Source organism: Glycine soja, chromosome 15, assembly GCF_004193775.1.
Source record: "Glycine soja cultivar W05 chromosome 15, ASM419377v2, whole genome shotgun sequence".
Lineage (NCBI taxonomy): Eukaryota > Viridiplantae > Streptophyta > Magnoliopsida > Fabales > Fabaceae > Glycine > Glycine soja.
In genome coordinates, this window is record NC_041016.1 from 8,236,156 (window position 1) to 8,248,658 (window position 12,503).

Genomic DNA, 12,503 nt, shown 5'->3' on the forward strand with positions numbered 1-12,503 from the left:
AAAATTAGATTTATAAAAAATAAAGATACTTAAAATAATTTAATATAAAATTACTGACTATTTAAAATGCATTAAAGATTAATAAATCTTATATTTTTTAAAAACAATTTGCTTGGTAACGTATGCTGGGGTGGCGGTGTCCAGATAATTGTTAAAACGATGCCACTGACCCACGCTCCATCATTTGGCGCATGAAACCACGTTCCAATCAAGAAGCCCAATTTCCCTCACTTTCTTCAAAACAACGTGGTGCACGTCTCCGTCTACAGTTACTCAGTCCCTCCATGTACCCATTTTCTAAATTCCAATAACTCTTCGGATTTTCTTTTTAATTCAAATAACCTTTCAGATTTTGCCATTTGGAAACAAATCCTCCCCACTGATATATAGTAATGACCAATAACCAATAATCAATTCCTAAGAAAACAATTAAAACTCACGGTCCTTAAAATAATAGTTGGTCAAATTGTTTTTTGAGAGGTTTTAATCAAACAAACCAAATTAAATAAATAGAGAGAATTAGTAAATATGAAGCCATGAATGCTAGCTTCCTTGCTTCTTCATCACCCATAATACTTTTCTGTTTTGGCTTCTGATTGACGCACGATATTTCCGAAACTGATCCATCAAGCAAGGCTTAGCAAAGGGGCCAATGAACATTGCTTGCATGCCACCCTTCTGCGTTTACGGTTCACGAACTTATTGTCATCATCTTAATTTCTCTGTCTTTTTTCTCTTCACTCCTCACAACTTCACTTACCCAGATTCTCGAATTTGAATTAATTTCCTCTCTCTCTCTCTCTCTAAATTCAGTTTAATCTCTTCTAAGAGGTCCCCGCAGCAATACGTGGAAGCTATGCCAGTGTTGGAGACTTTAAGGAGAGTGAAGCGTTTAAGGTTGTTTGAACCGTCCGTTGGCGTTGCTGGATTTATTCTAGTATCTACCTTTGTTATATGCAGCTTTTTCTACTTGGACTACAGTGAACTCGCAGGGAAATTCGGGTTCTCGGGTCAATCAGAGAGGTTTACTTGGTCGCATGAGAAAAGAGGTTCAGTAGAGAAACGTGTGCATAGAGTTGAATTTCTTGGAGAAAAGGGAGGTGGTGGTGGTGGGTGTGATTTGTTTGAAGGTAACTGGGTTTGGGATGAAAGTTACCCTTTGTATCAGTCAAAAGATTGCAGCTTCCTTGATGGAGGATTTCGGTGTTCTGAGAATGGAAGACCTGATTTGTTCTACACAAAGTGGAGGTGGCAACCCAAAGCTTGCAACTTGCCCAGGTACACTTATGTTATGATGCTTTTTTTTTTTTTTTGTCGTCATCTTTGGCACTTTTGCATGTAAAAATGATATAATAAAGTATGAAATTCATACAAATTTTAAAAATTTTACTCTTACTTCTTTTCAATTTGAATACAACCAAACTAAGGATAAAACACCAATCACGAACTAAAACAAAAAATTGGTCATTGTTTTCAGCAACGTTTGGCTGCTGAGAAATTAAGAAAGGAAGTGGTATACTCAATTGTTGTTTAATAATTTCAATTTAATTTTTAAGTGACAAAATCGGCATGTGCCTGTGTTAGAGAAACTCGGAATAGTATATATATATATATATATATATATATATATATATATATAATCATGTTAGTGTATGACTTTTCTATTTTGGTAACGTTATAGTGTTAGTGCACGATTTATTGAATATTGACTTTGATCATGTCTTACTCTATTCTTATCCGGCATCTTTTGAGAGTGACTCGATTGCTGGTGGCTATTGATAATTCTTTGTATACAAAATTATAAACTCTTTAGATAATGTGGGAACTTTGAGAAAATGACAAAATTTGCCTGAAGTTGCTTGACTTGGCCAATAGCCCAATAGGCATAGATGATTTATTGAGAAATTTTTATGTGGTCTAATGAGGATAAAACACACTAAAATATTTATGATATATAATTTTCGTGCAGAACTAGAATCCTTTTGGGATGGCCACATTGATAGAGATGGGGAATTGTCGATTAATGACCTAAGAATATTATTTCATGCCATTCATATTTTGAGTTTAATTATACTCTCAATTAATTATAAATTATTTCAAAAATAATTATTATAAAAATCAATAATTATCCTCTTTTATATCAAATAAAATCATGATTACATGTGCACTATCGCTCTTTTTTTTTTTTTTTTGGATTAAACATCCATGGATTAAACCCTCCGATCCTTCCTATATTAGTTGCATTCATGGCCTTTTAGTCAATGTCCTGGAACTATATTTGATTAATTTTGGTGTAGTGTCCAGGAGTTTTTTCTTTTTTTTTCGTTTCTTAATCTTTCTTTTTATGAAAAACTTGGCATTTATAAAAATTACTGTTAGTCAATTTACACACCCTAGATTATTTTTTTTTGCAATTTTTCCACAATTTTATTTGTACTCAATAAAATGCTGTATCTTCTTTGTGATCATGATATTAGTACTAAATATCATCAATTATATTACTTTTCCAACCACGTTTTTTGAAGTTGACAAAACTTGAGTCCAAAACCTTTTTAAAGAATCCAAACCTAATTTGAGTCGGACTAATAACATGTTAGTACAAAGTACAAACATTAGGTATTTTAATGAATCAAAGACTAACTTTGTTTATGTTCATATGGGTGAGATCACTTGTTTCATTTATTTTAGCTTGTAGCATATTCTTTCTCTGATTGATTTGATGGAAAAGTCGAAGTAAACCTAAAATTGAACTTCTCAATAAGCACAGATTCAATGCAACAATAATGTTGGAAACGCTGCGGAACAAACGCCTAGTGTTTGCTGGGGACTCAATTGGTAGAAACCAATGGGAGTCACTATTATGCATGCTCTCTTCTGGAGTTCCAAACAAGGAATCAATCTATGAAGTGAATGGTAGCCCAATTACAAAGCACAAGGGGTTCTTGGTATTCAGATTCAAGGATTATAACTGTACAGTGGAATACTACAGAGCTCCATTTCTTGTATTGCAAAGCAGGCCTCCTCCTAGAACTGATAGAAAGATTAGGACAACCCTGAAATTGGATCAAATGGATTGGTACTCTTTGAAATGGAGAGATGCAGATGTCCTAGTTCTTAACACGGGACACTGGTGGAATTATGAGAAAACCATAAGAGGGTAACTCAATCCTCCCTGATTTTTATTGTTTTGATATGATCAGTGTATGACATTTATGTGTATTTTTCACCTGGAGAAAGGATTGAATTTTTTTCTCTAATTGTTCAGGGGTTGTTATTTCCAAGAAGGTGCGGAAGTTAAGTTGGAAATGATGGTAGAAGAAGCATATAAGAGGTCCATAAAGACAGTATTGAATTGGATACAAAATTCAGTAAATCCTAAGAATCAAGTTTTCTTTCGTACTTACGCCCCTGTCCATTTCAGGTATATAATTTGTTTCACTTTCCAAATTACATATATTTCCCTTTACTCTACTAATAGTATAACTTGCATTGTTCTCCTGAGTAAGTTGTGAAAGTGTGGATTGTATATATTCCTGGAACTATAACTATTTTTTTTATATATACAATGAGACAACAAGGTTAGGACTCATTAAGTGGTGCAAACTACCCAAATCATCTACCACTGGGACGACTTTAGTCTGTTTGGAACTCTTAACTATTGAATATTTAAACCAATCCATTTCTGTTAGTCCTGGTGTACTCTGACTATTCAAGATTTGCATAACTCTGTAAACCTCTTTCTTTGGTTGAAAAGAATTAACATATTTGAATATGCATAAGTTATTAGAAACTAAATATCTCTGATGTGTATCATGCAGAGGTGGAGATTGGAGAAAAGGCGGAAACTGTAATTTGGAAACACTGCCAGAGCTTGGTTCCTCATTGGTGCCTAATGATAACTGGTCACAATTCAAAATAGCCAATTCTGTGCTATTAGCACACACAAACACCAGTGAAGTTTTGAAATTCAAGATATTGAATGTAACTCAGATGACATCTCAGAGAAAAGATGGTCATTCATCCATCTATTATCTCGGTCCTAATGCGGGCCCTGCACCTCCCCATCGCCAAGATTGCAGCCACTGGTGTCTCCCTGGTGTACCAGATACTTGGAATGAGCTACTTTACGCATTGCTCCTAAAACATGAAACTTCTCATACATGGAACTAGTAATACTCAATGTCAAGGAACATTATTATGCACATGATCCACAGAGAGCATTTTATTTGTTCTCCTTGAATTCATGGAACATTACGCAAAGGAAAATGAATACACCAAATTACCAATTCTTTGCTACAAGTATCACAAAGAACAACAATGCATGATTTGCAACAAGAACTAAGACCTCAGATTTTATCCTTTTATTTAAGCAGTGACTGGTGAGAATTTCTTATCTTAACTAATCGAAGACTTCAACCTTGGAATGCAATGCTGCGGGTAGATACCCAATTTCTTAATTTTTTGCTTATATATTGTGATTAGATAGATTATAGATTAGACAAGGGAAACATCAATGATATATAGTGTAATTTTTGTTGTTAGATGAATTGTGAATATAGTTGAACAAATTATAATTAGTGATATAGTAATAGAAATAGTTTTCACTTTCATTTGGTAGAACCATGGGACATATCTAGCGTGAGGGGGCATTCATCAATTCAAATCTCAGAAATCACAATACATTTCATTTCCTTTCTCTTCCAAATGGGTCATTTCTTAAAAGAAAATTAGCAAACTATTCCAATTTTAACTCTTTAAACACAGACTACAATACGACAACTAATAATCAACTTTGAATAAATTTTTTAAAAAGTGGTAACAATTTCAACTCCAAAGAAAAATTATTATACAGTTTGGTTTGAATTAATGTCCGCATAACACATTATAGAATAATATTAATTCTTTTTTCTGAATTAAAAATTTTAAATTTATGGCATGTAAAGATTAGTTGAGGGCTATGTATAATGGTAATCTCAAATTATTATTAGATGTATGATAAGAATAATTTCTCCCAAATCTCCTACAATTTTTTAAAAAAATATTATTCTCCTACATCTAACTTTTCTTTCATCTCATTTTCATTTAATCTTTTTTTTTTATCTTTTTCTTCATTTTTATCTTCTCGTCAATTATATTTATTAGTTTCGCCCTTCTTCTTTTCTCTTTATCATTCTCTTGCTTCCACTTATACATCCCAGTGTCTTGCTTAACTGTATTTTTTTTAAAAAAATAAAAAGTAAAATGATATTAGAAGTTAACAAAAAAAACTAATAAATATAATTATAGGAACAAAATGATCAAAATATAATTATAGGAATAAATACAATTATAGAAAGTAATGATAAAAATAAAATAATAACTTATAAATATAATTATAGGAATAAAATGAACATAAAAATGTGGACATAAAAATATTTTATTCTTTTTATATATAACTAGTGGAGGGAGAGCTGTGTCTTTTTACCTATTTTAGTTAAAAATAAAAAGAAAAAAATATTAGAAGTTTAAAAAACTAATAAAATGAGAACAATAGATAATTATTAGGAGAGAAATAATAAAAATTAAAAAATAATAAAATAATTTAGTGAAATGCGTATAAAATGAGAGTATTTGTTTTATTATAGAAGATTATAAATACAGTATAATTTAATCTATAAAAATTATTTTTAATGATTAGGATTCATACACTGCAGAGAAAGAGGAGAAGAGTGATGTATCGATCATTGGGCAACCAAAAGAGTAGTCGAGATGAACAAATTGGATGCTGCCACGTCAAACTAAGGTAAGTTAAGAAAGCACCATTCGGTAAGAATACATTTTAGTTCACTTGGTACAGTTTTGAAGGTGCATCATCACCAATGGGGGACGCCAACTTCGCCTTCTTCCTTCTCTTTCTCCTTCCCGCGTTTCTTCTGGCGCTACTCTACTTCCTCGTTCGTCCGCGTCCAGTGAAGATCCCCATCAAGAACCGGCACGTGTTCATCACCGGCGGATCGAGCGGCATCGGGCTGGCACTGGCGCACCGCGCCGCGGCGGAGGGCGCGCGCGTCTCCATTCTCGCGCGGTCGCCGGAGAAGCTGGAGGAGGCTCGCAACGCGATCCGCCTCGCCACGGGGATCGAGGTGGCTGCGTTCGCGGCGGACGTGCGGGACTTCGATGCGGTGAAGCGCGCGGTGGACGATGCTGGCCCCATCGACGTGCTGCTCCTGAACCACGGCGTGTTCGTGGCGCTGGAGCTGGAGAAGATGGAATTGAGTGACGTCAAGTTCACCATGGACGTCAATCTCATGGGAACGTTGAATCTCATCAAGGCCGCGCTGCCCGCAATGAAGAACCGCAACGATCCGCTGCCCGCTTCCATTGCTCTTGTTTCCTCGCAGGCCGGTCAGGTACACCGTACACCTCTTTGTGCCCTTCTGTTATTTATTGTTAATTACTCATTTGTTCTCTATACATGCACAATTTTTATGTTTTAGTTCGTACATAGTTGTTTTAATCCCTATGCATACATTTTTTAATCCATTTTAGTCTCGGCCGTCCACAACTGTAGGACTAGAAGTTTAAAATGTACGTGTAGATACTAAAATGAGTTGTTTTTAGGTGCATGGACTAAGGGTCTATTTGGGTAAGTTTATCCAGAAGCAATTCTAGGAGAAGAAAATAAGAAGAAAAAATGAAATGAGTTTTTCTATAAACTTTGTATATGCACAAGTTAATTTGTATAAACTCTCTAAAAGATGAGAGACTGTCTACAAATTAGTCTGTGCATAAGTTAATTTGAGCTTGTGGAGAAGCTCATTTCATTTTTTTCTTCTTATTTTCTTCTCTTAGAAGTGTCTTTGGATAAACTTAACCAAACAAACCCTACATAAAAGATTGTGTAGGTATAGAGCCTAATGAATAATTAAACCTTATTATTATTATTATTATTTTGATCTGGAATTTATGTTTATGTTCAGGTGGGAATTTATGGTTATGTAGCTTATTCGGCAAGTAAATTTGGCCTTCGTGGTTTAGCAGAAGCATTGCAACAAGAGGTTATAGCAGATAATATTCATGTTTCTCTGATTTTCCCTCCAGATACGGATACTCCTGGATTAGCAGAAGGTAGGTTTTATGTTGGATGTTTGAGCTTATTTCTTCATACAGATTGTAAATAACTTGATATTTTATGTAAAGTTCTCACCATCGATGTGAAGTGCTTGAATCCATAATTGCTTGAAATTGCATAGAGTGTGTTTGATTTCTATTTTCGAAAAATGTAACTAAATAAGGTTGCTACAGCTGGTAGAGGGTTTTGTAAGGTGGAGAGAGTGTGGGATAGAGGAAGATGTTGAACAAGATGAAAACAAAAGGAGATGAAAAACATCTTCTAGTTGTTTCTATTTTTTAGTTTTGAAAACAATTTTCATAACTTTAGATTTTGGATGAGAAATTGATTGTTGAGTAGCGTGAAATTGTTTTAGAAAACTGTTTTTAAAACCAAAACATGAAAAGGGAATCATGAGGGCAGTAAGTTTGTTACACAGAATTCTGCACCAATTGCCAATTTAATTACTCCATCTCTCTTATTATCAGAATGCCTTTACTTTCTGTATGTGATCTACATTTGACTGTTGTCATGTGGGATGCTAATGGATCTGATGCGTATTGTATCTGAGAGATGCTGGAAATTAGGAAAACAAACAGAGAAAGCACAGAAATAAATGAGAGCAGAATACTCCCCCAAGTTAGAGATGATTCTCGAGACTCCCAATTCCATTTCAAAATTATCCATACCCATCAGAATCAGCACCCTCCCCCTATAACAGGACCTCACACACATTCTCTCACCTCTAACTAACAATTGCCCTTTTGGGCCTACGGGAGTAATAAAACTTAAAGGGCTGAACCTTAGATGGATTCCTATCAGGATCAATCCTAATTAAAAACATACGGAGATTAGAGAATGGAAGTTATTGCTTAACATGATAAGTTCATCCATGATTATTAAATATTCATTTAGAATTTATGCCTTCATGGGTTTGTAAAAGATAAAATTTATGCTTTCAGCATGTTAAATGTCTGTTTATAGCATATCTTGTGTGAAGTTTATGTTTCCTGTTATCCAAGTGGAAGTACTAGCTGAAAGGTTACTTTTTCAGAAAACAAGAGAAAACCAGAGCTCACCAAAATCATTGCAGCCTCCTCTGGTTCTATGAAAGCTGATGAAGTTGCTCAGAAAGCTTTGGATGGTATAAAATGTGGCAATTTTATTGTTTCTTGCAATTTCGAGGGAATTGCACTATCTCTAGCAACTGCAGGTTTATCCCCTCAGAGATCTTTCTTAATGGCATTTCTTGAGGTTGTTGCTGCTGGAATCCTACGGATTGTTGCACTAGGTATGCAGTGGACTTGGTATGGAAGCATAGAGAAATATCACAGCCAAAGGAAGGGTAAGTGTTGCACAAAATGATATATCTATGCAGGGATAAGGAAATCATCTCTCATTTTGTCTTAATTTAATGCTCATTTGTCCAATAACTTGTTAAGATTAACAAAAAAGTTTTACTTATTCTATTTGTTGGTTCCTATACTTTACCCAGTTTCCAAATTAGTCTCTAGAATTTAGAAGTTTCACATTAGACCCATAAAATTACCAAATGTTTCTGATTGGCTCCCAGTTGTCACCAAATGTACGGCATCTGTTTATTATAGCCGACATGGGAAATGGTGTGAGGTTGTGGCAATCAATTTTGCTCGCTTGGACTACAGAGGTGGCTAAATTAACCCATTTTTCTCTCGGGAAAGTGAAAATCAAATCACATGACGGTGTTGGGCACATGAAATTGGTTGATTTGGTTACCTAATGATATATGCTAGCAAAATCATTGCCACATCAACTCACCATATGCTACCATAGCACTAACTAATGGATGCCTAACAGTTGTTAAAGGTATTGGCATGGGACCAAAGTTTAGCAATTCCGTGGATCCATTTAGAAACTTTTAAGCAACAGGAACTAATTTAAAATTTGGTTAAACTAGGGACCAACAAAATATTTTAAGTATAAAACCATTAACAAGCTTCAAAGTGGTTACGAAGAGTTTGCATTGGATATCAGTCATTAACAATTTATTTAGCAATTTCCATGAACCATACCCATTTATGTTCCTGGGCTGTAGAAGTCATAATGTTATACAAAGGCAGTCTTTCCAATTAATTTAGAAGAGTAATTTTATAATTGTTTTTATTCCGGTTACAATTTAAAAATGGTTCAGTTACAGATTAAAATGAAGAATTGATTATTTGTATTCTTATTTATTTATTTATTTTTGTTTTAAACCTTGTCTTTATTTAGCAAAATTTCAATGTCCTGGAGATTGTTTGCAGCTTATTTTACCACTCCTGTTTATCAAATTAACAAAGACTGTCTAGATTGGTTGAATGTTATAATTACAGAGCTCCTTAGCGGCACCTTTGAAGAGAAGTATAATATAATGTTTTTAATTCAAATGCAATTAGAACATTGTAAAAGGTTAATTGTATGTTACTTGTCTCTGGCAGGAGCCTCTTAAAGAATCGTTTGTACCCTGTAAAAGGTTAATGCTATTTCAAATGAATTACCCTAGGTAAAGCTTGTGAAATTGATGATTTATACTTCTAACAGGTTCATCCCGAAGGAGCTGAAACACTGAGTTCTGTGCCCTTCTTTTAGGAGAGTTATATGCAGATATTGGGTTGCGGCTTTCTTCCACCCTGTTCTACAATGTGATTGATATAGGGAAATTCAAATACTCGTTAAGAAATGAGAACTCGATAAACATCAAGTAGTTCTAGTGTCTTGTTTCTGATTTTCATCCTTAGTACTTGATAGAGACTGAACAATGAAAATATGGCATATCTCGTTTTTAATCACATTTTTGTTAGGCAAATGTATGATTAGCTACTTTGTATCCTATATTTTGAACTACTCATTTTCCGCAGTCCTAGTTTTAACTGTATCAAGTTGACCTTATAATTGTTTTCTGATAGTAGAAAGGATTTGCTTCCTGGTTCTTTAAAGAGTACAGTGTTTTCTGTTTTGATTTCATTGTTGTAGTTGTATTAATCGATTACCCTGTGAAGCATGAGTAAAGGTATCGTCCTCTTCCTCTGTATGTTTTGGAAGGCACAAAATTGTGATCTTTACATCAAAGATATCATTTTCCTCTTATAAGCTTTTGTATCAAATAGAATTTACTTAGATGTTGCCGAAGATCTTTGGTGGTGACTATTTGGCCATTTAACTATGTAGTGTAATTTGTTAAGCTAACAATCAGTGTAAGTCTATTGCACCGGAGATAGGAATAGGGTATAGTAGTATACTACGTTTCAAATTCTTATTCAGATCCATTATGAAAAACAGACGATACTGACCTGTGAAGCTTCTATTGTGCACACTGGCACTGGCAGAACCCCTACAATTATTGGAAAATGATTTGTAGACACCAAACTCAGAAGAAATTGTAGGTATAATTAAATCAAGTGATAAGACGCTAAAGATTAAAAAAAATAATGTGTTGACAGAGTTTTTGATATATAGAGATGCATATTATTATTAATCCAAATTATTACATAAGATCATGTGATCTCAGTCCATCTTCACGTGATAAATAATTACATTTTTTCATTTATGAAAAAAAAGTAATAATATATCACATAAAAATGGTCCGAATACATAATTTTAAACCATACAATTTCTCTTACATCCATAGCTCGTATTAAATATGCTCACTTATTGAGTAGAAGGGGGTAACAGGAGAGATTATTAGGTGGCCCTCATAAAGAGGAATGAGTGAGTATTAGTGAGATTCTCTCGTATTATTTTCTATATACTTGTTCTTATTAGGCAAAATTCAAAGTGATTTTTTACTAAATAATAATGTGACTCTCCGAAATAAGATTATGTGAATGTCATTTAGTTATGAAAAAGAAGGCAGAACAGTCAATTTTTCCCTTAAAGCATATGACGGTATCAAGTTAATTCCAGATTGTTAAAAAAATAAAAAACAAAATTAAAAAGTCTTTGAAAGAAACTTTTGTCTTTTACGTCCTTTATTTTAGATAGCTCCATGCATGTTATTATCATACAAGTACTTATCTGAAACGAATGATGAACGTGAAAGATGGAAGCGTGACGCATGTTTGGAGTGGTAATTTGCCTTGACTTCCAATTATGCTCCGGGGTTCTTTATTACGGGATAAACTTGATAGGGTGACTTCTACTTGATGGGGGTTTTCTTTTTGTTCAGGACAAGGGGCGTTCTTTTGTTTCTGTTTTGTAAATCTAGCATGTTTGGAGGATGGGCACACCTTGTGCTACTGTCAAACGTCTCTATCAATATTCTGTCTGAAAAATAACGTACAGTGAATGCGTTCAAGCATTTCTCTCATGATTTAATTTATTACTTTCCCTTATTTCTTTGCTATATCTTATAATATGTCTTCTAATAAATTTAATTTTTACCTATTTGAAAATGAATCTACAATGTTGTAGACTTGTAGCCATTGTTTTGCAGTTAGTTTCTTGACCATTCAGTGTACATTTTATGCCCATTAGTTATAAGCTTCAATGTTTTATTATATTTATATAGGCTTTCAAGAGGGCTTAGCTTTTTGGCATTCCTGGTGTTACTTATTCACTTACCCAGGTATCTAGATGATTTGAGATCTTAGTTCTTCCTACCAAAAGTTTACATTTTTGCTTGATGTATAAGATATTGAATCGATCGTTTGATATTTATGTCATTTATTGTTTTCCCTTGTTAATTGTGATAGTCTGAGTATATTTTTCTTGTTCATAATCAAGCAATTTTGTCCTTTCTCTTAGTTAGCAATGCAGTAAATTTCTTTGTTTCAAGTTCTTTGTCCTTTCTCTCCTCTTTGCAGGGGTCAAGCCTTCGTTGATAAAGACAATATTGAAATGGTAATTTTTATTTAGCTTTGGGCTTTTGTCTAAGAAGCACTAACTGGCATGAGATACTACATATACATGGACACAACACAACACACAGCAAAATCTGAAGTGTCCCACTAGGATTCCAAGTGTCATGTCTGACTCAAGTGTACGTGTCTGACATGTGACACTGACTGGCATGAGACAACACATACAAGAAGGACTAAGAAGTACTAACTCAAGTGTTTGAAATGGTAATTGTTATTTAGCTTTGAACTTTTGTCTAAAAAGCACTAACGTGCATGAGACACAGCATATACAAGAAGGACACAACACACGGCAAAATCTGAAGTGTCCGACTAGGATTTGATCAAGTGTATGTGTACATGACCTTCCTTTAATGTGTCTGTGCTTCAAAGATTTTGGTGCTGGCTATTTATAATTAAAATCCATACTTAACTTTGTTGCTGGCAGCTCTCTCTGGTTTATTTAACGCAATAGTGTTAGAAAAGTAAAAATATTCTCTCATAAACAGTTAGCATCTCAACAATGTATCAGTGAAAGTACATAATTTGGTTTATTATTG

At 34.1% G+C, this 12,503-nt stretch overlaps 2 protein-coding genes across 4 annotated transcripts; both read left to right on the forward strand.

The window, feature by feature from the left end:
* The first annotated feature begins 443 nt into the window (after nucleotides 1–443).
* LOC114388735 (protein trichome birefringence-like 10) lies at nucleotides 444–4,615 on the forward strand. 2 transcript variants are annotated; one of them, XM_028349382.1, is made up of 5 exons: nucleotides 444–704; nucleotides 814–1,278; nucleotides 2,768–3,157; nucleotides 3,266–3,421; nucleotides 3,819–4,615. In XM_028349382.1, the coding sequence occupies exons 2-5, from the start codon at nucleotides 857–859 to the stop codon at nucleotides 4,168–4,170; spliced, it is 1,320 nt and encodes a 439-aa protein (XP_028205183.1). In that variant the 5' UTR covers nucleotides 444–704; nucleotides 814–856; the 3' UTR covers nucleotides 4,171–4,615. The 2 variants fall into 2 exon arrangements, with proteins under 2 accessions (XP_028205183.1, XP_028205184.1); XM_028349383.1 differs by having other exon boundaries at nucleotides 444–689.
* A 1,120-nt stretch (nucleotides 4,616–5,735) lies between these two features.
* LOC114388522 (3-dehydrosphinganine reductase TSC10A-like) lies at nucleotides 5,736–10,044 on the forward strand. 2 transcript variants are annotated; one of them, XM_028349047.1, is made up of 4 exons: nucleotides 5,736–6,389; nucleotides 6,960–7,107; nucleotides 8,145–8,435; nucleotides 9,547–9,572. In XM_028349047.1, exons 1-4 carry the CDS (start codon nucleotides 5,859–5,861, stop codon nucleotides 9,555–9,557), a joined length of 981 nt encoding a protein of 326 aa, XP_028204848.1. In that variant the 5' UTR covers nucleotides 5,736–5,858; the 3' UTR covers nucleotides 9,558–9,572. The 2 variants fall into 2 exon arrangements, with proteins under 2 accessions (XP_028204848.1, XP_028204847.1); XM_028349046.1 differs by lacking the exon at nucleotides 9,547–9,572 and adding an exon at nucleotides 9,650–10,044 and having other exon boundaries at nucleotides 5,742–6,389.
* Nucleotides 10,045–12,503: the final 2,459 nt, after the last annotated feature.

Coding starts and splice junctions, on each gene's coding strand:
- LOC114388735 (XM_028349382.1), top strand. CDS start 857: ATGCCAGTGTTGGAGACTTTAAGGAGAGTGAAGCGTTTAAGGTTGTTT. Junction 1,279..2,767: donor AAAGCTTGCAACTTGCCCAG/GTACACTTATGT, acceptor CAATAAGCACAG/ATTCAATGCAACAATAATGT. Junction 3,158..3,265: donor TATGAGAAAACCATAAGAGG/GTAACTCAATCC, acceptor CTAATTGTTCAG/GGGTTGTTATTTCCAAGAAG.
- LOC114388522 (XM_028349046.1), top strand. CDS start 5,859: ATGGGGGACGCCAACTTCGCCTTCTTCCTTCTCTTTCTCCTTCCCGCG. Junction 6,390..6,959: donor TTTCCTCGCAGGCCGGTCAG/GTACACCGTACA, acceptor GTTTATGTTCAG/GTGGGAATTTATGGTTATGT. Junction 8,436..9,649: donor ATATCACAGCCAAAGGAAGG/GTAAGTGTTGCA, acceptor TACTTCTAACAG/GTTCATCCCGAAGGAGCTGA.